Below are 24706 nucleotides of genomic sequence, written 5' to 3' on the forward strand. Positions count from 1 at the left end.
TCAGACAATTTTTTCCAAACCATGATTCTTCTTGACAACCGTAGTTTTACACATTTTTCTTTCTTAACTCACAATTTTGTTTTTTTGCTCACTTTCCCATTTCTGCTGTTTCTGTTTGTCTTTCGTCATCCTAAGAATCCAGCTGCAGATAAATATTTTGTAAAAATGTGTCCATAGTTGATCAGCTCTCCTCCTTCACCATCTCTCAGCGCGTATACGACCTCTTCCAGGTGAACTCCCCCTCATCGGCCTCCTCGTACATCTGTTCAGCATTCTGTGGTCTTGGCCTCCTTGTCATGGCGGCTCTCCTCCTGCGTGGAGGAGCCACATTTCTGATCCAGCTCCTCTGCCCTGTTGTGCTGTTTTCGTCCAGTGGAACGCTCCAGCTGCCCCCATCCCTCTGCTCCCCTTTCAGGAAATCAGCCACCACTCTGAAGTACTCCAGAACTGTGATGTGACTCCACACACCTTCCTCCACCTGCTCACCTCCAGTCCTCTTCTCCTCCTCCGTCTGCTCCAGAGTGAACCCACAGTGCCCTCCTCTGTCCGTCAGCACCAGAAGGAAGTAAGGGTTGCTCAGGAAGAGGGGAAGGGGCAGCGTGGAGGTAGGTGGGAGCAGAGGGTCGTCGCTGCTGCAGATGCACAGCACTGGGACCGCCACCTCATCTGCATCCCTCAGCGGTTCGTTCCTCTCCCAGTAGCTCTCCCAGTCCTTGGCTGGGTAAGCTCTCTCTCCCAGTGCCCAGACCACGGAGGGTGCCAGGCCCTGGGGGGAGTCAGATCCTGAGCTCAGTCCAGAGTTTGATTTTGGTTGAAGCTGCACTGAAGGGCAGAAAAGAGTTTCTTCAAAGTCTTTCAGGGAGGAACAGCTGAGGGCCCGGTCCACATCCAGGACTCCTCTGAAGGAACTCGTATATCTTAAACCAGATGTGGAAGCAAAAATATAGACATTATTCTATTCATGTCACATTCAAATCTGTGTTGTAATATATTTTCATTTTGCTCTAATTTCTCTCACCTGCTGAGCTGCAGTTTCCGGTGAAATAGTGCCCCCCACCGATAAACCGGAGGCATGACTGTTTCAAACCACAGCTGTCCCTGAAGCACAGGTGAGATGGCTGCTGCTGCTGTCAGGTGAGTGCTGGATCCACACTCGCCCAGGTAGGAGAGCAGGATCCCCGAACCTGAACCTTCACTCACCGCGACCAGCAGAGAGGACGGGTGGCGGCTGTGCACGTAAGATATAGCCTGGAGAGGGAAGACATCAGAGATACAATCACCACCAGGTAAAAAATACACAATGAATGAACAAAACGCCAGCTTTGCAGCAACATGACAACAACATGAATAAAACCTTCTCTCAGTGACACTTTGTGCAGACAGTAAGAGTCTCCTGAAGATAAATCACTGTGAAAATGTCCGTATTTCTAATGCTTTTTGAACAAATATAGAGTATACATATATTCCCATCAACTTCATTTTAACTTGTATATTTAGTGGTAATTTGCAAATATTAGTTGCCGAGAAGCTAAAATAAGATTTGTGGTAAACATACTTGACAATGAGCAAATTATTTCTTCAAGGAGAGAAACCACAATGAGTCAAGTGACAGTTTTAACTAATAGATATCAACATAAAACTTTCCCAGTTAATTATTTCCAATTAGTTTTCTGAAATGTTGTGTTTAAATATGCAAGGAGGGATAATGTGTGTAGAAGTGCTTTAATTTGCATACACTTCTAGGATTGGAAATTAGATAAAGCATGGATGAAAAATTCTTGTTTTATTGTGTTGACATATTAGAGTCAAAGTTTTTCACAAAGGGAATTTTAGATATTTCTTTTTAATGCTCCATAAATTCCAAAATACTGTCAACAGCCAGAAAAATAATCAATTTTCTTTGTGTTTTCAGAAATAAAATCGTCAGGCTGCGGATGATAAATTAACAAAACCGTCTGTAATGACATTTAGATTGTGGCTCAGAGTAAGAAGAAAAAAAATATGTTCAAAAAACAGCCCCTAAGTTTCCTATATTTTTACAACTAAAAATTAACATATCACCAAGAAACATTCGTAGCTGATAACAATTTGTTTGTGTTACAAGTTTTGAGAAATGTTATTTTTAAATATGCAAATCAGGTGTTAAATATTTAATTGACATACAAGAGTAAAATGTTTTTGCAGAGGGGAGCTTTGAATGTCTTTTTTAATCACTCAGTGAATTAGAATAATCCTGTCAACAGCCAGAAAAAAAAAAAAATGCAATTTTCCATCATGTTTTTAGGAATATAATCCTCTGTAAATCAGACTGTGAATGATATATGACTAAACTCTTTATAAACTCTGCAAAAACCTTCAGAGTTAAGATGGAAATTAAATCAGAAAGCTTAGTGTCTGTATGTGCTCCTGTAGTGGAGGTTTCTCTTTCATACCAGGAGAAGAAAACAGCTTCTAAATCTCAGATGTTTTTTTTTAATGCAAACCACTGACTACATGTAAAACCAACAAACATATTACAAAAAAAATCTCCCCCAGTTGATTACTTACATTAAAAAAAATTGCTGTTACAAGCAGTTTTTTTTTTTTTTTAAATAAAATTTTGTTTAAATATGCAGATGAGCTGTTATGTCATTACAGATGTGCTAATTTGCTGAATTGTCTAATAGTTTAAGGTATAAACTTTTAACTTTTATTTTGGGCGTTTTCTCTTTTATGTTTCATCTAATCTAATTGCAGCTTGTCTATTCATTAACAGTCCAGTAACAAAAGTTATTTACTTTATCATGATATAAAACAGGAAGAAATAACTCCGTCCTGTGAGCACAAGAAAACTTCCCCTAAACAGGATTCAGATTTTCTTACCTGTTCGAGATCAGCTGGGTCTCCGAACTCGGTGAGTCGAGCTGTGGTCAGCGGGCAGCTCGAGGTGCCCCGTGGGTGAAACACCACCACATAGAAGCCCTGCTGCATGGCCTGGTGACACAGCGCCTTCATGTGGGGGGTCAGCCCTCCCCAGGCCTGAGGGATGAGGAGGAGGACGGGAGGCGTCGGGGTGAAGCAGCCCAGCGACTTCCCCCCAGACTGCTGCTCCTTCCGACCCTCCCACCTCCTCCTGGCCTCACCCAGCCTCGTCCCCACAGCCCAGTCCAGAGCAACGATGCCCCCGTCCCTCAGCAGAAGGTGGTCTCTGGTGAACTGCAGCGTGTCCCCCTGTTGTCCCCACAGCAGGCTGGACATAGTCTGGAGGTGGGGGTCTCCTCTGGGCCAGCTGGCCAGTCTGGACCTGGCCAGAGGGCCGCAGTGTCGGAGCAGGTATCTGGCCAACGCGGTGTGTTTGCAGATGAGCCGGGGTCCATCTGAGGCCTGAGCTGACCCCGATGAGATGTCCCACCCGATTGGTTTGGCCCCCTCTCTTCTTGTGTTCTTATGCAGCGGCAGCTCCAGGATCAGACAGACGGTGACCCAGAATCTCCAGGCCGCAGCTTGGACAGCCGACCTGGTCCAGCAGCGAACTGTGGGGCGGTGGAGGGCCACGGACAGCAGGACGAGCAGCAGGGACGGGAGCAAAAACAGCAAACAATCCCACACAAATGACGCCATTAGTCAATACAGAAGACTGTGGTTAAATTCAGTGTTTTACTTTGATTTCTTTAGAGAAATTTAACTCCTATTTTTTCTTCTTCTTCAGGAAGCCATGTTAAAGTCCAGGCTGGCTGATGTTCTGCATAGAAACCAGTCTGCAATGAAGAGACACAAAAAAAAAGAAGTGGAGGAAATGTAAGTTGTGGTCTGTCCACTCTGCTGCTCCCCCTCCGTCTCTCCTCCCTCCATAAATCATTTACTTACAAGCTCTGATAGAAACTGAACAAACACAGACCACATAAATCTGTCCCATTAACAGTATGCGATCGTAGTCTGTGACCTTGCTGCACGTCTCTGATTGTTTCTTTTACATTCTTAACCTCAGTTTACCTGCGAATATGAGTCGCTACAGTGTTGGACTGTTGAATTGCATCTTGTAAATTTTTATTTGACAGGTTTACTCCCACTCTGACAGTATAAAGAGGTCATAAACTTAATATACATTCTCACTTCCATTTTAACGTGGTTGAAGGGAGCAGAGTCGAGGGCGTTTCTTAAATGGAGTCAATAAAATAAAAGAAATAGCTAATGAGAGCTGATGTTTTATCAACACTGAATCAGAAGTTTGTGTGGTNAAAAAAAAAAAAGATGAAAGAAATATATATATGTATTATTATATAAGTCTATGGAAAAAAGAAGGATTATAGAGAAGATAAAGATGGAAGTGTTATTGCAAAATGCAGAGATTATGCATTATATGATTTTTCTTCAGTGGTGGAATGTACAGGAAACGTGTTAATAGTGTATATTTTGAATTTGAACATATGGAAATCTAATTGACAAATCAAAGACAAATTAAGTTGCGATGCGGGCACAATGGTGTGGCTTCAGACCAGCGGCGGTCAGATGGACGTTCGAGTTACAGCCGCTGAGTTTTCACTGTCTCACTTGCAGCTGCGAGTTCGGAAACTTGTTACAGATATTCTGTTGTGAATGATAACAACACAACTTTAGGTCAGATTGCCTTAAAGAAATGGCAACGTTTTCTTTAATAGTGTATGAGGATGATTTTTGCACATAATTTGAAATCTAGTTAGGTGTAGCCTTTGCTGTAGCATCGGCTATATTTTACTGACATTATTCTACCCGATAGAGAAGACTTGAGCTGTCTTTGTTTAGGAGGTCCGTGGTTTTTAGAAGACTCTCAGGCCTGAAGTAAAGGTTATAATATAGAGAAAGAACTGTCTTTTAAGAATCTGAAAAAAACTGCTGAATTCTAAAACAATATTTGGTGCACTCTACAACCTCCAATTGCTTCCAAATTCTTGCACAAGACAGAAAACGGTTACTCTCGGTCATGTGGGATCCACTGACGTTATTTGGGCTTTTTTTTTTTTTCAGAATATACACCAAGTATTTTCACACTGCACTTCATTGTTTTTGCCTTCTTTTTAAAAAAAACAACAAACTTCCCACCCTGCACTCAAAACATATAATCCTAGTTTTGTTGGCTCAGTTCTGAAAACAGAAAGTTTGCCACTGTACCCAACATCTTTTATCAACCTTTTTTTTTTTTTTTGTTCAAGCTCTTTAGTGTTTTTATGCCAGAAAAAGGTCATTCTTTTATTTTCCAGATGATGTCTGCAGAGGGCCAAACGAGTGGCGGATTTTTTAGACCTTCTCTTGTGTTTACTAGAACTCCCAGCAGGTGTTTTGCGAGGCAGTCAAGGAGGGCAGAGTCTAGCTTTAGACCTTGGTCGCTCTGAACTGGATCAGTTGCACTGATTGCACAAGTGACTGACCAGATCAAAGAGTCTACTGTGATCCCGTCCTCGGCGTGCTGAGGGGCGGCTGCCATTGGCTGAAAGTAGGCGGGAGGCAGGGTTACGTCTCTGTACAGTCTGTTTATCAGTATTCCTTTTATCTCCTGTCATTTGGTGGATCTTGCTGTTTTATTCTCCCTGGTCCAGAGATCTGTATTAAACTGTATGAAATTGTATAGATTGTGCAAAGAAAAAAAATAAAAAATAAAAAATCTGAATGTTGCATAGCAGAAGAGAAAAGATATTCCTTACAGATGACAAAGTGATTTAAAATGTATAAAAGAAATTCAGAAGCAAAGTTTAGGGGATAAATGTAATATTTTGTTTGTAATTACTATTTTTTGTTGGAAGAGGGCTACTGGATAAAGAATCATCTGTAATAAAGTAATTTTAATATTTCTTGGTCTCGTGGTGTTTTGTGTGTCAGAACGCTCCTCAACAAAGTATTTTTTTAAAAAAATTAAAAAAAAACCTTTGTGTGAAAGCTTTGCACTGTTTGAAAATGCCTGAGGTTTAATATTTTTGAATGGATTTAGTGCTACAGTGTTGTTTCAAGCCCAGACAAAGAAAGACTTACTCAAGTTGTTTAACCTGTTTTTTTTATGTATATATATAAAGGGAGGGTTTATTAAAAGCAGCCAGCAGCTACATGGCTTGAAAACTTGTTGCTTTATTAACCCTATTCAGTACTTTCATGTTACCATGTGTAGAAGGTCTTTGGGGGTCCATTGGACCCCAACAAAGAATATGTGCAAAATATTTGTTGGTATTCATTGTAGACTTTTATACGATGTTAAATATATTTTCTGAGAAGTTTTTGGTTCCAAATGAATGACAAATGTCTCTCTTTTTATATTAAAAAAAAAAATCTTCACAAATAGAAAAACAACACCTGTCTCCTAAACCAAATGGCCTGGGGTCCAAAAGACCCCAAAAGTCCTGAATAGGGTTAAGTAACTTGTCTGGATAAATGTTAATAAATACAAAATGATGATCTTAGTTTTAAAATCTACATACAGAGATTTTTTGTTTAAATGTCAGACAATTTTTTCCAAACCATGATTCTTCTTGACAACCGTAGTTTTACACATTTTTCTTTCTTAACTCACAATTTTGTTTTTTTGCTCACTTTCCCATTTCTGCTGTTTCTGTTTGTCTTTCGTCATCCTAAGAATCCAGCTGCAGATAAATATTTTGTAAAAATGTGTCCATAGTTGATCAGCTCTCCTCCTTCACCATCTCTCAGCGCGTATACGACCTCTTCCAGGTGAACTCCCCCTCATCGGCCTCCTCGTACATCTGTTCAGCATTCTGTGGTCTTGGCCTCCTTGTCATGGCGGCTCTCCTCCTGCGTGGAGGAGCCACATTTCTGATCCAGCTCCTCTGCCCTGTTGTGCTGTTTTCGTCCAGTGGAACGCTCCAGCTGCCCCCATCCCTCTGCTCCCCTTTCAGGAAATCAGCCACCACTCTGAAGTACTCCAGAACTGTGATGTGACTCCACACACCTTCCTCCACCTGCTCACCTCCAGTCCTCTTCTCCTCCTCCGTCTGCTCCAGAGTGAACCCACAGTGCCCTCCTCTGTCCGTCAGCACCAGAAGGAAGTAAGGGTTGCTCAGGAAGAGGGGAAGGGGCAGCGTGGAGGTAGGTGGGAGCAGAGGGTCGTCGCTGCTGCAGATGCACAGCACTGGGACCGCCACCTCATCTGCATCCCTCAGCGGTTCGTTCCTCTCCCAGTAGCTCTCCCAGTCCTTGGCTGGGTAAGCTCTCTCTCCCAGTGCCCAGACCACGGAGGGTGCCAGGCCCTGGGGGGAGTCAGATCCTGAGCTCAGTCCAGAGTTTGATTTTGGTTGAAGCTGCACTGAAGGGCAGAAAAGAGTTTCTTCAAAGTCTTTCAGGGAGGAACAGCTGAGGGCCCGGTCCACATCCAGGACTCCTCTGAAGGAACTCGTATATCTTAAACCAGATGTGGAAGCAAAAATATAGACATTATTCTATTCATGTCACATTCAAATCTGTGTTGTAATATATTTTCATTTTGCTCTAATTTCTCTCACCTGCTGAGCTGCAGTTTCCGGTGAAATAGTGCCCCCCACCGATAAACCGGAGGCATGACTGTTTCAAACCACAGCTGTCCCTGAAGCACAGGTGAGATGGCTGCTGCTGCTGTCAGGTGAGTGCTGGATCCACACTCGCCCAGGTAGGAGAGCAGGATCCCCGAACCTGAACCTTCACTCACCGCGACCAGCAGAGAGGACGGGTGGCGGCTGTGCACGTAAGATATAGCCTGGAGAGGGAAGACATCAGAGATACAATCACCACCAGGTAAAAAATACACAATGAATGAACAAAACGCCAGCTTTGCAGCAACATGACAACAACATGAATAAAACCTTCTCTCAGTGACACTTTGTGCAGACAGTAAGAGTCTCCTGAAGATAAATCACTGTGAAAATGTCCGTATTTCTAATGCTTTTTGAACAAATATAGAGTATACATATATTCCCATCAACTTCATTTTAACTTGTATATTTAGTGGTAATTTGCAAATATTAGTTGCCGAGAAGCTAAAATAAGATTTGTGGTAAACATACTTGACAATGAGCAAATTATTTCTTCAAGGAGAGAAACCACAATGAGTCAAGTGACAGTTTTAACTAATAGATATCAACATAAAACTTTCCCAGTTAATTATTTCCAATTAGTTTTCTGAAATGTTGTGTTTAAATATGCAAGGAGGGATAATGTGTGTAGAAGTGCTTTAATTTGCATACACTTCTAGGATTGGAAATTAGATAAAGCATGGATGAAAAATTCTTGTTTTATTGTGTTGACATATTAGAGTCAAAGTTTTTCACAAAGGGAATTTTAGATATTTCTTTTTAATGCTCCATAAATTCCAAAATACTGTCAACAGCCAGAAAAATAATCAATTTTCTTTGTGTTTTCAGAAATAAAATCGTCAGGCTGCGGATGATAAATTAACAAAACCGTCTGTAATGACATTTAGATTGTGGCTCAGAGTAAGAAGAAAAAAAATATGTTCAAAAAACAGCCCCTAAGTTTCCTATATTTTTACAACTAAAAATTAACATATCACCAAGAAACATTCGTAGCTGATAACAATTTGTTTGTGTTACAAGTTTTGAGAAATGTTATTTTTAAATATGCAAATCAGGTGTTAAATATTTAATTGACATACAAGAGTAAAATGTTTTTGCAGAGGGGAGCTTTGAATGTCTTTTTTAATCACTCAGTGAATTAGAATAATCCTGTCAACAGCCAGAAAAAAAAAAAAATGCAATTTTCCATCATGTTTTTAGGAATATAATCCTCTGTAAATCAGACTGTGAATGATATATGACTAAACTCTTTATAAACTCTGCAAAAACCTTCAGAGTTAAGATGGAAATTAAATCAGAAAGCTTAGTGTCTGTATGTGCTCCTGTAGTGGAGGTTTCTCTTTCATACCAGGAGAAGAAAACAGCTTCTAAATCTCAGATGTTTTTTTTTAATGCAAACCACTGACTACATGTAAAACCAACAAACATATTACAAAAAAAATCTCCCCCAGTTGATTACTTACATTAAAAAAAATTGCTGTTACAAGCAGTTTTTTTTTTTTTTTAAATAAAATTTTGTTTAAATATGCAGATGAGCTGTTATGTCATTACAGATGTGCTAATTTGCTGAATTGTCTAATAGTTTAAGGTATAAACTTTTAACTTTTATTTTGGGCGTTTTCTCTTTTATGTTTCATCTAATCTAATTGCAGCTTGTCTATTCATTAACAGTCCAGTAACAAAAGTTATTTACTTTATCATGATATAAAACAGGAAGAAATAACTCCGTCCTGTGAGCACAAGAAAACTTCCCCTAAACAGGATTCAGATTTTCTTACCTGTTCGAGATCAGCTGGGTCTCCGAACTCGGTGAGTCGAGCTGTGGTCAGCGGGCAGCTCGAGGTGCCCCGTGGGTGAAACACCACCACATAGAAGCCCTGCTGCATGGCCTGGTGACACAGCGCCTTCATGTGGGGGGTCAGCCCTCCCCAGGCCTGAGGGATGAGGAGGAGGACGGGAGGCGTCGGGGTGAAGCAGCCCAGCGACTTCCCCCCAGACTGCTGCTCCTTCCGACCCTCCCACCTCCTCCTGGCCTCACCCAGCCTCGTCCCCACAGCCCAGTCCAGAGCAACGATGCCCCCGTCCCTCAGCAGAAGGTGGTCTCTGGTGAACTGCAGCGTGTCCCCCTGTTGTCCCCACAGCAGGCTGGACATAGTCTGGAGGTGGGGGTCTCCTCTGGGCCAGCTGGCCAGTCTGGACCTGGCCAGAGGGCCGCAGTGTCGGAGCAGGTATCTGGCCAACGCGGTGTGTTTGCAGATGAGCCGGGGTCCATCTGAGGCCTGAGCTGACCCCGATGAGATGTCCCACCCGATTGGTTTGGCCCCCTCTCTTCTTGTGTTCTTATGCAGCGGCAGCTCCAGGATCAGACAGACGGTGACCCAGAATCTCCAGGCCGCAGCTTGGACAGCCGACCTGGTCCAGCAGCGAACTGTGGGGCGGTGGAGGGCCACGGACAGCAGGACGAGCAGCAGGGACGGGAGCAAAAACAGCAAATCCCACACAAATGACGCCATTAGTCAATACAGAAGACTGTGGTTAAATTCAGTGTTTTACTTTGATTTCTTTAGAGAAATTTAACTCCTATTTTTTCTTCTTCTTCAGGAAGCCATGTTAAAGTCCAGGCTGGCTGATGTTCTGCATAGAAACCAGTCTGCAATGAAGAGACACAAAAAAAAAGAAGTGGAGGAAATGTAAGTTGTGGTCTGTCCACTCTGCTGCTCCCCCTCCGTCTCTCCTCCCTCCATAAATCATTTACTTACAAGCTCTGATAGAAACTGAACAAACACAGACCACATAAATCTGTCCCATTAACAGTATGCGATCGTAGTCTGTGACCTTGCTGCACGTCTCTGATTGTTTCTTTTACATTCTTAACCTCAGTTTACCTGCGAATATGAGTCGCTACAGTGTTGGACTGTTGAATTGCATCTTGTAAATTTTTATTTGACAGGTTTACTCTCACTCTGACAGTATAAAGAGGTCATAAACTTAATATACATTCTCACTTCCATTTTAACGTGGTTGAAGGGAGCAGAGTCGAGGCTGTTTCTTAAATGGAGTCAATAAAATAAAAGAAATAGCTAATGAGAGCTGATGTTTTATCAACACTGAATCAGAAGTTTGTGTGGTGTGATACCAGAGTGTGACCAAACTGTACAATCTGTAAACAGGAGTTATACCGATTCAAGTTCACTTATTACATACGTGTCAGTTTTACATACATGTTGCCGGTTATTATGAAAGCAACTCATAGTTATTTATAATAATCTGATTTTCAGATATTGTCAAGGTTCAGAAAATAGAAAATGCTTAATGTTTAGCTGTGAAATGTCTGATTCATTTCATGTCTTTACGAACACAAACAGACATACAAACAAAAATTAAGGTAAATAAGGTCATTTTTTACATTAAAATGTATGTTGTATCAGGGTTATCCTCATAATTTGGCTCTAAAATCCAGTAAGATTCAGATCTCTTCTTGACATACAATGTACAAGAAATATCCTGTTTATGACATGTGTCTGCTCACATTTCTCCTATTTCAATCACAAGTCACATTTCAGAGTGAACTGCAGACATCAAGTTTTCAAATTTCTCACTTGTGTAAACTGCAAATTGAATCACATCAGCTTCCACCTGTAAAGTCACAGATCTACTCGCACATCCTGGACTCAGATTCATCAGCTGGATATTGTGAAAAAAAAAAATAAAACAGTGTTTCAGCAACAAACTCACATATCACACACCATTCTGCCACTACCATTAACTTAGAGTTCAGTGAAGGCAAAATGCTCAGAATAATTATGTTTCTCATTATGTTCCTGTTATATGAATAAATACAAATAAATTCAACTAATGCGTCAATAAAATAAAATAAGTGCAGGAATTGTAAGTGCATTTGTCTCCCTTTGTGTGTCCCCTCTCCCCTTTACTAATGGCTGTCCAAAAGGCAAAAACACCCCAAAATATTTACAGAAATGAAAACAAGGGCCTAAATGACGACAGAACGTTTTGTAAACCTGCATTTAAAATGATGAGTGTCACTGCAAATTACACACAAACAAAACATATTGCTCAAGCCTACTTTTCTTTTAATAAGACTGTTTGAAGTTCTAGATTTAGTCCAGTGCAATAGGAATAATCGGTCAATCCAGCTTTATTTGTGCAACACCTCCGGTACAGGTGAGTGTAATTACTATTACAAGCTGATAATTGGACAGTAAAACTGTGTAAGACTTTTTGAGATGCTGTCCTCTCTCAGTCAGTCCTGTGGTGCAATCATCTGTCTGCTTCTTTTACTGCAAAAACACATTTCTGGTGCAACCTGTCAGCAATAGAAATGAAGTAAAAGAATCCAGACATGCTCTTTTTTTAATAAAGCTGCGTCCCACCTGCATGATATCTGTCGATTGTGTTTGATGCGATTAGTGTCCAGATAAGTTTCTCTCCCAAAAGACACGACAACAACAATCACGTGTATGAATCGGTTTCTTTTACACAACAGTAACTGATTCATACATGTGATTATCAAGGAGGAGACACAATCTACAGATGACAAATGTTACACAAGCTAGACACGTTCCAGGAGAAAGTATGACAGTCCAAGAGGAATGTGAGGATTCCTCCCTTTTTAATGAACTTGTGTTCTATCTCATGTGAATTTATCATTCAGCTGTGAGTGTAAACCTGACAATCAGATGTTTGACTTTTATGGCATTAAATGAAACAATGTTGCTAAAAATCAAAGAACCAAACGAAGGCTAACAGAGTGTCGAAGCTATCTAGCAGAAAACACATTAAATCCCAGGCAGCCCCGATTGAGAGGTTGCAGGTTGATTTTATAGGCAGGTGTGGCGATAGCTGGGGTGTTGGAGGAGGGAACTGAGTGGTGGTCCAATCAGATGTGACTGGAAGCGGGGAGAAGAACGCTAAGAGTAGGTCGGGAGCTCCAGGGCAATCGTCACTGATGTCTGGCAGGTGTGGTTCTGAAGAACCGTCTTCAGCTGGACCTTCACAGGCCATCTTCCTACACAACTGGTACAAGTCCACCACATATGACGACATAAACACCATGGGTCGTCACAGAAACGTAAAACATGACGCTCCTCTGAGAGGGGATGTCTTTGTGTTTCAGGTGTCGTGTTTGTTGCAGAGCTGCAGGGGATGTGGTGTTCTGTGTCTGTCTAATTGTTGTCACTGCAACATGATGCCGGCAGATGAGGAGCGTCTCCAACTATGACCCTACTGGTAGTAAGTATAGTTGGGTGGGGTGCCCGTATCTCTCTCCAGATCTGCTTCTTAGACATTTAAAAGGTCTGTGTTGTCACTCAGAACATCATCTGAAGCTTCTTCCTGATGTGGTGGCATCTGTATATCCAGAAAGTGATATTTGTTCAACAGTTTTGGAAATACAGTTTGATGAGAAGACTGATCCCACCCTGTCAAATGTAAGTCACTTAGCTTAGCTTAGCAGAAGGACTGCAAACAGCTTGTCTGTCTCTGTCCTGTGGTGCAAAATCCACCTGTGAAGGTCGCTTTTTTTTTTTTAACCATGGTTTTATCTCATTTGTTTACTCAACACCAAAACAAGGTGTGGTGCGGGGAGTTAAGTGCAGGACTGTTCCCAACAAAGAGAATGCAAATGGAATTTAAAGCTGCACGGATGCTGAGGCAAACCACCTGCCACGCCCACTGTTTCAGCAAATGTGCTCTCCATTGTGTGCAATATATAAATCCTTCCTTAATCTAAGCAGAGAAAAGTCTTTGTCACGTGAATTCTTCCATGGCTGTTTTGAGTGATTACGTTTGTTCTATTACTTGTTCTAGCAGATCGCTCAGAGGGACGACCTGTAGTCAGATATTAGTTGGACAGACATTAGAGTGGGGTTGATCTTTTCATCTAACTTTCTTGTCACGTGGTTTTTTTTCCAAACAAAATTGTTCTTAGATTTTAAGGGACGTTGTGGGACTTAGTGTTTGCATGCATCCGTAGAGCTGGATGACTCACAAACTGTGTTCCCAGATGTGCAATAATTATTTGTTTTGTGCGATAATTTAGCCCTCTGTACGATCAATAATACTAAAAGTCATAGAATGTACACAAACTTGGTCATTTTGTGACACATAGATGTTGTCGCCATCCATTTCTTTGCTATACCTGCTTTAGCGTACACCCAGGGCAGGTTGTCAATCCGTTGCAGGGTTAACTCAAAGAGAATTAACCAATTATAGAACAACCAAACAGATGCACAACATGCTAACTTCACACAGAAAAGCTCCAGTTTACCAGCAGGTTTAAATCCAGAACCTACTTTCTTTGAGACGACAGTGCTACCAGGGAGCCACTGTACTGCCCCGAAATAGTTTGGCAAAAAGATCGGAGGAGCAAACTTCCAATCTTTAGCTCACCACCTGAGCCACAGCTGCCACAAGGTGTAATCAGTAGAGGCTGTTTCATTTTAGGATAGTAAAATGTGGACCCTGCGCATCTCTTCTTATGTGACGCCTTTGAAGTCAATCAGTCATTAAGTTATGCTTTTGTTTTAAATGTAGACAGATGTAGTTTTTTATTTGACTGAGTCCTAAAATGTGACAGCCATCCATCATAGCACTTCTTTAGCATTTTTATAAACGGTGTGGCTAGATTTTTAGGCGATGTCAAAAGTCATTTGTTTCAAGTAAAAATATTCTCAAATGACACATTTGCAGCTATTAGTTATCTTGATTATGATTTTTGGACAACAATTTCCCACAGAATATGATCATTTTTAGCCTCTGGTGGAATACGTCAACATTTCCCGTTGGGATGATTAAAAGCAGCAGAGGTAAATACATCCTGACTGTGAGTCAAGCCTCCAGTGAGCAATACGAAAGCATGTTTCACTAGACCACACCTGCATCGTATGTCTTCATTTAAACCACAAACCATTGTTTGGTAACTACGGCTTTCTGCAAATATTTTTAAATTTGTAACCCAAGCCAATGAAATCATCAGGGTTATATTTTAGAAATCTGGCACAACATGATTCAACCGGTTTCACAGCTGATTCCCGGAAACAAGGAAACTGAACTTCAAGTGTAAATTGAATTTCTTTAAGATGATATTTCTCACTGTGAACGATGTCCTGCCTCGCGATATTAATCATGTTTTTACAATTACAAATATGCTGTCGGTCAACTTGTAGCCAAGGAGGAAGGAAATGAAATTGATAACTGTGTCATGCAGGTATATTGTGGCTTTGATCACTGGTCATGAGGAACAAAACAAACACAGCAAAGCACTATTCACTTTTCTTCTTTCAACAGGAGCCTTTAGACGAGTAGAAAAAATATTGTGCAGTACTTAATTAGGAGTTATTTGTACAGTAATATTTGTTCTGAGGCGTGCCATGTTTCTGTTTTACTCACAGATTTCTGAAAAACATACTTCTGTAAGTTTCTCCTTTATTAGCGGGTTCAGTTCAATCTATAACTAGTTCCTGCCAGGTCTATGACACAAAGTCATTTACAAACTTGTTAGCTGCAGTAGCTCGTAGGGCCCCAGCAGCTGATCCTGACTAATCACCACAAAGCCCCTGATAGACATCCTGGTAATGACCAATGCTGAACATTTTGAAATGGAACTAATCAGCTGATTTCTTAGCATCACTGCTGCAACACCCTCCAGTGCTGTAGTGCCTTTAACAATAAAGAGATTTTAAGATTACATTAATGTTTCTCATTTAGAAGATACACAGAAACACTTTATCACTTTTTAAACAATCAGCACATTTATAAAGAGCTTGATGTAGCTTTTATTTATCATTAATCACATCAATATGGATAATATGAGTAAGCAAACAAAACCGATAAAAAGTAGCTGCTGCTGTTTGTTGTTCAGCACCATGGATGCGTGAAGAGCAGTGAGGAGAGACGCTGTTTGTATCAGTTGTGTATCTTATCTCTGAAAATATGTTCAGTAAAAATATCTTATTTTCTGCAGAAGGATCGATCAAGTCCTCGGTAACTGTTTTGTCAGATCAAGGAAGCAAAACAGATCAAAAACTTTTTGTTTGTGGGGCTTTGAAATCTAAGTCAGATCACTCTTCTATTTTCACATCTTGAATTTCTGTGTCTGAAATTGTGCTCAGAAACAACATTTACGAAGTGTTTGAATTGGTTCTTCCAAGTTGATGGACGTGGATTTTTTTTTTGCAAAATCAAAAGTTTGCAATGTCTTCATTTTGAAATATCTGTATGCTGACAGCTCAACAGGGAAATGAAACATGGCGATTCAGCTCAGTGGGAAACTTTGTTCATCTTGCTCTGTTTTGTAATTCGGCGGTTGGCATCATAGAAGTTTGTTTTTGTCTTTCTAATTGTAAGTGCATGCTGGTATGTTTACAACCGTAAATTAAAGATGAATCATCCTGGTGTAGGAGTCACATCAATCAATCTACAGTCTAGTTTTACATCTGATCCATGATGATAAACGATACAGAAAAGTAGAAATTCATGGCACAAACAGCAGATTGTCAATATGTTAGGGACCTCTCAAATGTTTTCCAGTCATGTTTTCAGAGGGGCTCATGTCTTGATGAGATCTGTCCAGATTCCCCTTTTGTTGGCTCTCTGCAGAATCATTCCATAGCAACAGGTAGAACGAGTCCTGCATGACCCCGCCCTGGACGTGGTGCTTTTTACAGGTGCAGGTGTTGACACCATAACTATTCTTTGAGCAGGACAGCATCACGGTAGGAGCTCTTTAACTTATAGGAAATGACTGTAAGAGAAGACACCTGATTATGCAGAAAATTGTATTAAAATTAGACCAAAGAAAGGAATTCTGAATTTAGGTTTGTTTTTAAAGTGTTTAAGTTTAGGATTTATCAGAATATATAGGAGTTTCAATTAAATTTTATTTGTATAGCGCAGTTTACAACATATGTCGTCACATAACGCTTAACATGGTAAGGTATGGACCTTACAAATTTAAACAGACAACCCAACAGAGTTTGTGCACATTAAATGTTTGTTGGATGAAGTGGATCATTCTGGATCATTAAAATAGAAATGTGCTTTATTGCATTTTGTTTGTAGAGTTATATTGTCTGTCTCATTTCTCACAGCAGTGCCTTTAGGCTCCAACGCTACATAAAGAAAAAAACAAAACAAAACGCAGTGTTGAAACATAACACTCGCCTACCTGCAGCATTTGTGACCTGTATGGATTCTGTTGGTTTAGAGGAGACGCGCTATATGTAAATAAGGTAAGAATTTTACATTACAGACATTTATATAAAACATCCCCAGCTCACTACTTACATTTACACATTTTTTTCCCTGAAATGTTATGTTTAAATGTGCAAATCAAGGATTTTATGTATTTTGAAAAAATGCCTTAATATAGAGTAATTTTCAGAATAGAAATTCAAATATTTGATTAATCCAGCTCTAGAACTGTTGTTTCATTTTATTTACATATTAGAAACAATTTGTTTTTATACAATGGGGATTTTCATTTCTCTGTTTATAGCTCCATAAACCGGAGATCATTGTCAACAGCTCGGAAAAAAACAATTTTTGGCTCTTTTTTAAGGAGTAACATGTATGAATCAGGCTGTGAATAAAATATGAACGAATCCCTTTGTTAAAACCTTTATGTGCTAATGAAGTAGAGATTTCTGGCTCAGGGTATAATTTAAGAAAAAAACTCATTTTGAGAAAACAGCCTTTAAAGACATGCATTGCAAAACTCCAAATATTCCATATTTATGCTATTTTAACTAACAGATGTCACCATGAAATGTTCCCAGCTGATCATTTACATTATTTTTTATGTCACAGTTTTTCTGAAACGTTATGTTTAGTTTGCTTGTTATGTTTAAATATGCACTCATTTGCATCCAGTAGAGAAAATGAAGTAAAATGAGGTCCTATTGTGTGTTTTGGATGTTTTCCTTCCACTAGTCCAAAAGAAGACATGTTATGGAAGCAAATCCTAAAATCTCATAATGAGCCAATACATGGATGAAGCATAATTTTGCCTGTAGTGTCTCGCCTTCAGATGTTGTTGAGACCGATAACTAATCTGCATCATAAGCCACTGAGAGGACAGCAAGTTAACTGTGTTTGCTTTTTTCTCTTCAGACTGTTTGAGGTTCGAGGAACGATGTCTTCAGGGTTGGCTGTGTTGTGTCTGCTGCTCCTGCACACTGGAGCTCATGGTTTTGGCATATTGCCAGAAAAATCTGAGAGTCACCTGGAGATTACTGAGAGGGCCATTTTAAATGCCACAGTGCAGGCGTGCCGAGCTCTGGCCCAAACCGAGGGCACAGACTTCACTTCTCCAGTAAGAATCCACTTCAGTGAAGTTCTTTCATTAGAAAATAGGACATCTCTTTGAGTCATGTTCATATAGTCTAACTTTGTCTGCGTTTTCAGACTCAACCCTTCACTGTGGAGAACGTTGCTGTCGCCTGTAACGCTCCACAGTCGTCTAAGGCTTTCCGCCAAGCCATTCAGTTCATCACGCTGATGAATGTACGCGTGGACATCCGCCACGCTCTTAATGCAAGCTTCCACTTTGATGAGGAGAACTTTATTCAAGGAAGGAAAATCATCGCAGAAGGAGTACAAGTGATCAAAGCAAGCAACAAGCAGGAAAATTACGAGGCAGCGAGGAAGAAACTGGGAGAGGTCATGCATCCTTTACAGGTATGTAACACCATTTTCAAATGCATGATGTTTTAATGCTGTTTTAACAGTTTAAAAAGAAACGTGAACGGATCATTATTAACGCTGTTCTTTTATGAAGGACTTCTACAGCCACAGCAACTGGGTGGAGTTGGGGAAGAAATACCCAAATCCCAATCTGATCAGATCAGACACCAGCATTGGAAACCTAACAGGTAAAGAGATGCTATCATGTCACGTCTGTGTCAGCAGATGAGGAATGAAGGATGAATGTGATCAGAGAGAAAGCACGACTAAAATGCTGTTTTACGTTTTCACAGACGAGAGCAGGGCGACTTGTCGCAGCTGCAACGGAGACGACTGCACCAACAACATCTTGGAGGACATCATAGAGGAGCAGATCCTGACCTCTGGCTACTTTGGCATCGTGCCTTTTGTCTCAACTAAACCCAAAGGTTTGTTCGTCTGCCAACAGCAGCATTTCTTCACTCTGATACAAGAATGTGAACATACAGATGTGAGGTTCACCTGAGGCTTCCATTCTGTGATTTGCTGCAAGATTTGTTTACTTTCTCCTTCTTCTATTCTTCTACATTTCAAAGCCAAATATTGTACTTTTTAGTCGCATACATTCATCTGACAGCTATGGGAGTTTTTCCATACAAACTATATGCTCAGTTTATAAAGTATGATGCATTTTTGAATAATAGCTACAGATTAAAATACCCAACAATTGTAAAAAATAAATAATAATAACAATAATAATAATGATGATAGCAGAATTTTGAACAGCTGCTCTCACAGTAATGGATACGTGATAATGACCTAATATCACACTGACAGAAGTCATCTTGTGGGCTAATTGCCACTTTTACTTTTCATACTATCACTGTGATTTGAAGCTAAAACTCTGGGCTTCTACTTAGCTAAATTTTGAATGACAGACTGTAACTCGCAGTAGAGTCGTGCTACTTTCACATGAGTAAAAGATACTCACTTCTTTTGTCACTGCAGCTGATAAATCCACAAACTCTGCTGTGTAGTAACAGGACAAAACACAACATCATCCTTTAAGCAGCATTTCAGAATCACATTTCTTAACAGAAAACACGTCGCAAATCCATCCATCCATTTTCTGTACACCACTTAATCCTCACTGGGGTCGTGGGGGGCTGAAGGTGACTCAGGGTGAAGGCAGGGGACACCCTGGACAGGTCGCCAGTCCATCACAGGGCTACACTTAGAGACAGACAACCAAGCACACTCACAGTCACACCTACAGACAATTTAGAATCACCAATTAACCTCATGGGGAGAACATGCAAACTCCACGCAGAAAGATCCCGGGTGTCCTCACCGGGACACAAACCGGCGACCTGCTAGCTGCGAGGCGACTGTGCTAACCACCTTGCAGCCCCATTTTGCAAATCATGTATGACAAAGCATACACAGAATGGCACGTCATACATACATCAATGCAAATGTGTTATGAAAAGCTATTTTAACCCTCTGGGGATGCTTTAATTTACTACCCTTTGAGGATATTAGAGGACAAAAATGTCCCCGATATCCCCAGAGGGTCAAATAAACAAAAGTGAAATTTGACTAAATGAGCTTAACTGCATCTTTCATTTTAGCATCGTGATGGCAATGGTTCTGCAGTGATGGTGATGAAATCTGTGATATTTTTATACGCTTGAATCCTCCGTCTTTCTCCGTCTGGATACACATCCACTGGCTGTTTGAGGCCAATAAATACAGACAGCTAAATCACTACAGCAGTAAAAATTTATTCGCTTTCTGTTCCATCAGCTTAGCTTCCACTTCTCTCTCTTGTTCTGCCCACTTCATTTCCCCTTTTCCCTGATGTGTTTTCTGGCTCAGAGACATTTTCCACCCCCTGCTCTCACAGACATAAGGGATGGTCCATGACCTCGCCTTCACTGTGTATTTATTGTACTGAGTCAGCTGTGTGTGCTGCTGCAGTCTGTGCAAATCAAAGCAGACACACAGCTTAAGTATGTTCACTAAACAATCACTGCAGTCCATTGTGGCCGAAATGAAAAACAATCAGATTTTTTTCTCTCTTGCCTCTCCAGGCCTATTTATCTTTCTCTTCTACTTTTTTCTGAAAAGGAAAGTGCAGTCATGGAGGAGGAGTTGATCAAACTAGTAAACTGGATCCTAAAGGTGGCATCAACAAAGACACGTTCAGCTCCGACCATGGACATCTCCACACTGAAGCAGCGAACATGGCCGTAGCTGCAACCAGCGAGCTGCTGGAAGACCTTCGAGGGGCTGCTGGTGACAAACAGTTCCTGCAGTACGAAACAAGTTCTGCATGTTTCAGTTAAGTACTGTGAGGTGGTTTACTGAGGTTCTCTTTGGTTCACCGGTTTCTTCTCTCTTCATCCCTCAGGATGGTGGGAATCTCCAGAGGATCCAGTAAAGCTCTTTGTTTTGTCATTGACACCACAAGCAGCATGCGCGAGGACATCGAGGCAGTGAAAAGCGTCACTTCCTCTATAATCAACAGTGAGGTGGGAACGGAGAACGAGCCCTCAGTTTACATCCTGGTGCCTTTCAACGATCCAGGTAGGACGTTCAGGTTCATACAGGTTGGTTTTGTATAAATGTGCTTGTCTCGTTACATTCGATATGATGAATAATAAAAGACTTCTTACCTATTTCCCCCAAATGATCTTCAGAATTTGGACCGCTGATAAAAACTTCAGACCCCACGGTTTTCAAGAATGTCATTAACACACTAACAGCATCCGGTGGAGGAGACAACCCGGAGCTGAGTCTTTCTGGGCTTCAGGTGCTGAGATTTGTGGCTGTTTCTAAAGCTTGCTGATTAGTAAATAGTTTCAATTAAAACTCTCTTTGCCATTTGATGTTCTCTTTCTCTCACAGCTGGCTTTATCTGGAGCTCCTTTGAATTCTGAGATCTTCCTCTTCACCGATGCACCTGCTAAAGACAGAAACCTGAGGAGCACCGTGATCGCACTCATAGAGAGGATGCAATCAGTGGTGGGTGCGACCACACACATCTGTCTGTGAAGAGTTTTTTTTACTGTATTTCTTAACTCCTCTGAACTCCAAACAGCTTCTGGGAGTTTGTTTTAGTCTCAATTTTTATCCACAGTGGGCTTATTTTTCACTCCAATATAAAGTCCTGCTCCTCTATGGAAGCAGCATGTCGTGACTCAGTCTGCCTGCTATGGGCTGGTGATGATCAGGCAGCAGGTACCCAAAATAACACTTCTTATCTAAATACTTTGGGTCTTGGAGAAAGATTTACAAGAAGGAAAATATCTTCAAACAGTCTTCAGAGTCTGATATGAATAGTGTTTATTCAATACAGAGGCTGTACAAACAAACATGAGCAAAAGCTCAAGACTTGGCTAGCTAACAATGTGTTATATGTCGTTATATACATTTACAAACTCATCCAACTCCCCGCCTTTCCCCGAAAAACCCAACCCATTTTCTTCAATAGCAATCAAAAAGCCCGTAGTCAGCATTATTTCTTGCTTAGCACTGTGTAAGTTGAGACTTTGCAGCTACGATGCTCCCCTCCATCCACTCAGCGATGGGGTTTTTGGCTATCCTGGGCACCATGTTTACTAGGCCGTGCAAGGCCACGGTGTCCTTATTTGAGCTCATACACTAATGAAGAGTGTGTACACGTCAGGCCTGTTGTATTCCCGCCTGAAAACAGGCCTCAGGCTTCTGTAGATTTTACTGGGTTGGGTTGTTACACAGGTTTGTTCAGTATATTCATACATTCAGTTTACCCATCATACAATCTGATCTCATTATTTGGTCATGCTTAAATCTTACACATCATATTTTTAGTCTTATTTTGTGCTTAAACTTTATTTAGACATCCTAACCATATCTCCAGTTCTGTCTTTTGTTCAATTCTAAAAAAAAAATCCCACAACAAGCACAACAATGGCTAGAACTAGAGAAGTCAAAAATGTCTTTTGTGCAGTATATCAGAGGTAGAATGCCAAAAACCATTAAAAGAAAAAAGAAAAAACAAAAGTTTAATGTAAAACAGAAAGCACTTGGAAACACTGTGTTAAAAAAAAAAAAGATGCTCTATGTGCTACAGATATCTTACTACTTACATTTTTAATTTGTTTCCATCCTCTACCTCTGAAGCCTGAAGTTCAGCTGAAAACTCCCTCAGTTTTGTCATGCGACTGCTGGTTGCAACCAAGTTACTAATGGCTTTAGTATTGCATCAGGATCGCAGATTTTATTTATTTTTTATTTTTTAAGTTTTTAACGAAGTCTGGCTCAAGCAAATGGTTTACTTTATTTTATTTTGTTTTTTGTTTTTTTGCAAATTCTTAGATAAGATGTGTAGCATAAAGTGATGTTGATGCAATGTCATGATTTTAAGCCCAGATCTGGTTTAGCTTCCTGATAGAACAACATACCACTGATGATTAGTTGAAAAGGTGTGAGAATATTTGAAAATCCATCGATTCTTTCTGTTTTCACACTTTCTGCCCTGATAAATGGTGTCATTTCTGACTTTTTTTCTTTTTTTTTTTTTAGGGGGTTCAGCCAGTTAATTAAACATGTCTATGATTGAAAACTTTCAATATATTGTTCTGTTTTTTCCTCATCGTTTGATGTTTTACTGTTGGTTCAGACTTGAGTCAGACGTGTAGGTTGTTTATTACTCACCTGCACAGATGGGATTATTTCTATGAAGCACACCTCGGTCTGTTCAGTTATTCTGAACCTGCAAAGGAACCAATTTATGCTTCAAACGCTGTAGAGCTGAAACAAACTTGCCAAAATTAACTAGCTACAGTTTTAATTAACTGAGTAATTTTTCTTGAAAAATCCAGCTTTTGAAACAAGAGTAACGGCTACTTGCTTCTTGACTGAATGTTTTTTTTATTATTTATTTTTTAACAGTTTGAAAGTACATAATAGAATATTCAACAACGATCAGAAATTATCAATAACATCATTTGTTTTCTTGGACACCGGGATGGATGTGTTCTACTGTTTTCAGACATTTCATAGAGTAACAGATTAGTCAGGGACACAAATTAGTTCAAACATTTAGATTTTTCTTAATGAAATAAAGAGCAGGGGATGGTATTGTACCTTCTTTGAAAGAAGTTGTTTTATGGTCTTCTGTTTTTCTACTCACACTAACTGCTACTATAGGCCTCTCTGGTTTGGTGAACCTTTTTTTCATCTTTTTTCTCTCTCCAGGTGAACTTCTTCATTACTAACTCAGGGGCGGTGAATCGGCGGAGAAGGCGACGGTCCGATCGGCTGTCAGCTTCAGACGCTCAGCTGTACAGAGACCTGGCTCAGACTTCAGGAGGTCAGGCCATTGAAGTCACAAAGAGTGAACTTCCAGCAGCTGTTAGCATCATAACCGAGTCCACCAGCCCCTCTCTGGTACGCTCACAAAGGTGTCGACACTCGGTAGTTTAGTCAGTTCAAACATTTCAGCTGGTTCATGTGTTGTTTCTGACCTCTTTCCCTCCCAGGTGACTCTTCTTCAGGCAGCCAGGAACCCAGGAAAGGCTGATAATTTCACTTTTATAGTGGATGAAACTGTAACAAACCTCAGAGTTTACATCACTGGCAGCTCCATCACTTTCACTGTCATCAGCCCCACAGGTACCACTACCTTTCTCCTCATAGACAATACTCATCACACCATTCTGTGCATCAGTTTAGCATCAATATGCCATTTTGTTCATTTGTAGTCAACAAAATATGTGTGCAACATTGGTCATCTCTATTGTTCCCTACAACATAACAAAACAGCATTTATCACAGAATCGCTGTCATCACTGGACTGGAAATGCATTTTATTCATTCAGTCACCGATTTTAAAACTTCTTAAATGTTTGTTCTAAACAAATCAGTTGATCTGAGTGTGTACTGATGTTTGAAATATACTTGCTGTAGCCAATCAAATCTGTGTTTATACAGTTAAAATGTAATCATGTTAACTGATTACTAGAGCTCTTTTGCCTAAAGGTGAATCCCAGCAAAGCACCGACTCATCAGGTTCGCTGATCTCTACATCACAGTCTGTGGGCAACTTCAAGACTCTGCAGCTCAACAAACAAGTTGGAATGTGGGAAATAAATATGGTGTCAACTAATCCCTACACTCTGAAGGTCATCGGTGAGACACTCAGTTCATACTTTTATTTGTTACCTGCAGCCTTCAGCTACAAGTTTGATGATACCAAACAGTTATTATTTGTGAAAAATGTTGTATATTTCATTCAAGAAGCATTACAGCAGCACACATATTTAAATAGTTTGGGTCATGCTTTTAGCATTTTATTTAAAATAGCTTCATTGATACGGTTTGGAGCTCAGACTGTTACTTCTTGTTTGTTTCTCATGGCTTCACTTGAGCTGAAATTACCAAGAAGCTCCTTCTTGTGGCGCACGTCAGGCTTAGCTTTTGTTTCTACGAGTGCGTGCATGTTGGCCGGGGTG

At 40.5% G+C, this 24706-nt stretch overlaps 3 protein-coding genes across 3 annotated transcripts; 1 reads left to right on the plus strand and 2 right to left on the minus strand.

Annotated features, from left to right (window-relative positions):
* Positions 1-205: 205 nt before the first annotated feature.
* Positions 206-3600, minus strand: LOC103366484 (abhydrolase domain-containing protein 15-like). Its single transcript, XM_008294228.1, has 3 exons — positions 2863-3600; positions 1019-1248; positions 206-917 (listed from the first exon to the last, which is right to left on the minus strand). The coding sequence occupies exons 1-3, from the start codon at positions 3598-3600 to the stop codon at positions 206-208; spliced, it is 1680 nt and encodes a 559-aa protein (XP_008292450.1).
* A 3047-nt stretch (positions 3601-6647) lies between these two features.
* On the minus strand, positions 6648-10039 carry LOC103366486 (abhydrolase domain-containing protein 15-like). The gene is made up of 3 exons (XM_008294230.1): positions 9305-10039; positions 7461-7690; positions 6648-7359 (listed from the first exon to the last, which is right to left on the minus strand). Exons 1-3 carry the CDS (start codon positions 10037-10039, stop codon positions 6648-6650), a joined length of 1677 nt encoding a protein of 558 aa, XP_008292452.1.
* Positions 10040-16690: 6651 nt separating this feature from the next.
* LOC103366488 (von Willebrand factor A domain-containing protein 7-like) lies at positions 16691-24395 on the plus strand (the record flags this gene model as incomplete). Its single annotated transcript, XM_008294232.1, has 12 exons — positions 16691-16774; positions 17655-17856; positions 17949-18221; positions 18322-18415; positions 18521-18655; positions 20337-20523; positions 20620-20795; positions 20909-21021; positions 21117-21233; positions 23451-23642; positions 23735-23867; positions 24234-24395. Coding segments are annotated over exons 2-12 (1762 nt in total), but the record flags the coding sequence as incomplete, so codon positions are not given.
* Positions 24396-24706: the final 311 nt, after the last annotated feature.

Source organism: Stegastes partitus, unplaced genomic scaffold (genome assembly GCF_000690725.1).
Source record: "Stegastes partitus isolate 25-593 unplaced genomic scaffold, Stegastes_partitus-1.0.2 Scaffold949, whole genome shotgun sequence".
NCBI lineage: Eukaryota > Metazoa > Chordata > Actinopteri > Pomacentridae > Stegastes > Stegastes partitus.

Coding starts and splice junctions, on each gene's coding strand:
- LOC103366484 (XM_008294228.1), bottom strand. CDS start 3,600: ATGGCGTCATTTGTGTGGGATTGTTTGCTGTTTTTGCTCCCGTCCCTG. Junction 1,249..2,862: donor ACCCAGCTGATCTCGAACAG/GTAAGAAAATCT, acceptor TTCCCTCTCCAG/GCTATATCTTACGTGCACAG. Junction 918..1,018: donor CGGAAACTGCAGCTCAGCAG/GTGAGAGAAATT, acceptor ATCTGGTTTAAG/ATATACGAGTTCCTTCAGAG.
- LOC103366486 (XM_008294230.1), bottom strand. CDS start 10,039: ATGGCGTCATTTGTGTGGGATTTGCTGTTTTTGCTCCCGTCCCTGCTG. Junction 7,691..9,304: donor ACCCAGCTGATCTCGAACAG/GTAAGAAAATCT, acceptor TTCCCTCTCCAG/GCTATATCTTACGTGCACAG. Junction 7,360..7,460: donor CGGAAACTGCAGCTCAGCAG/GTGAGAGAAATT, acceptor ATCTGGTTTAAG/ATATACGAGTTCCTTCAGAG.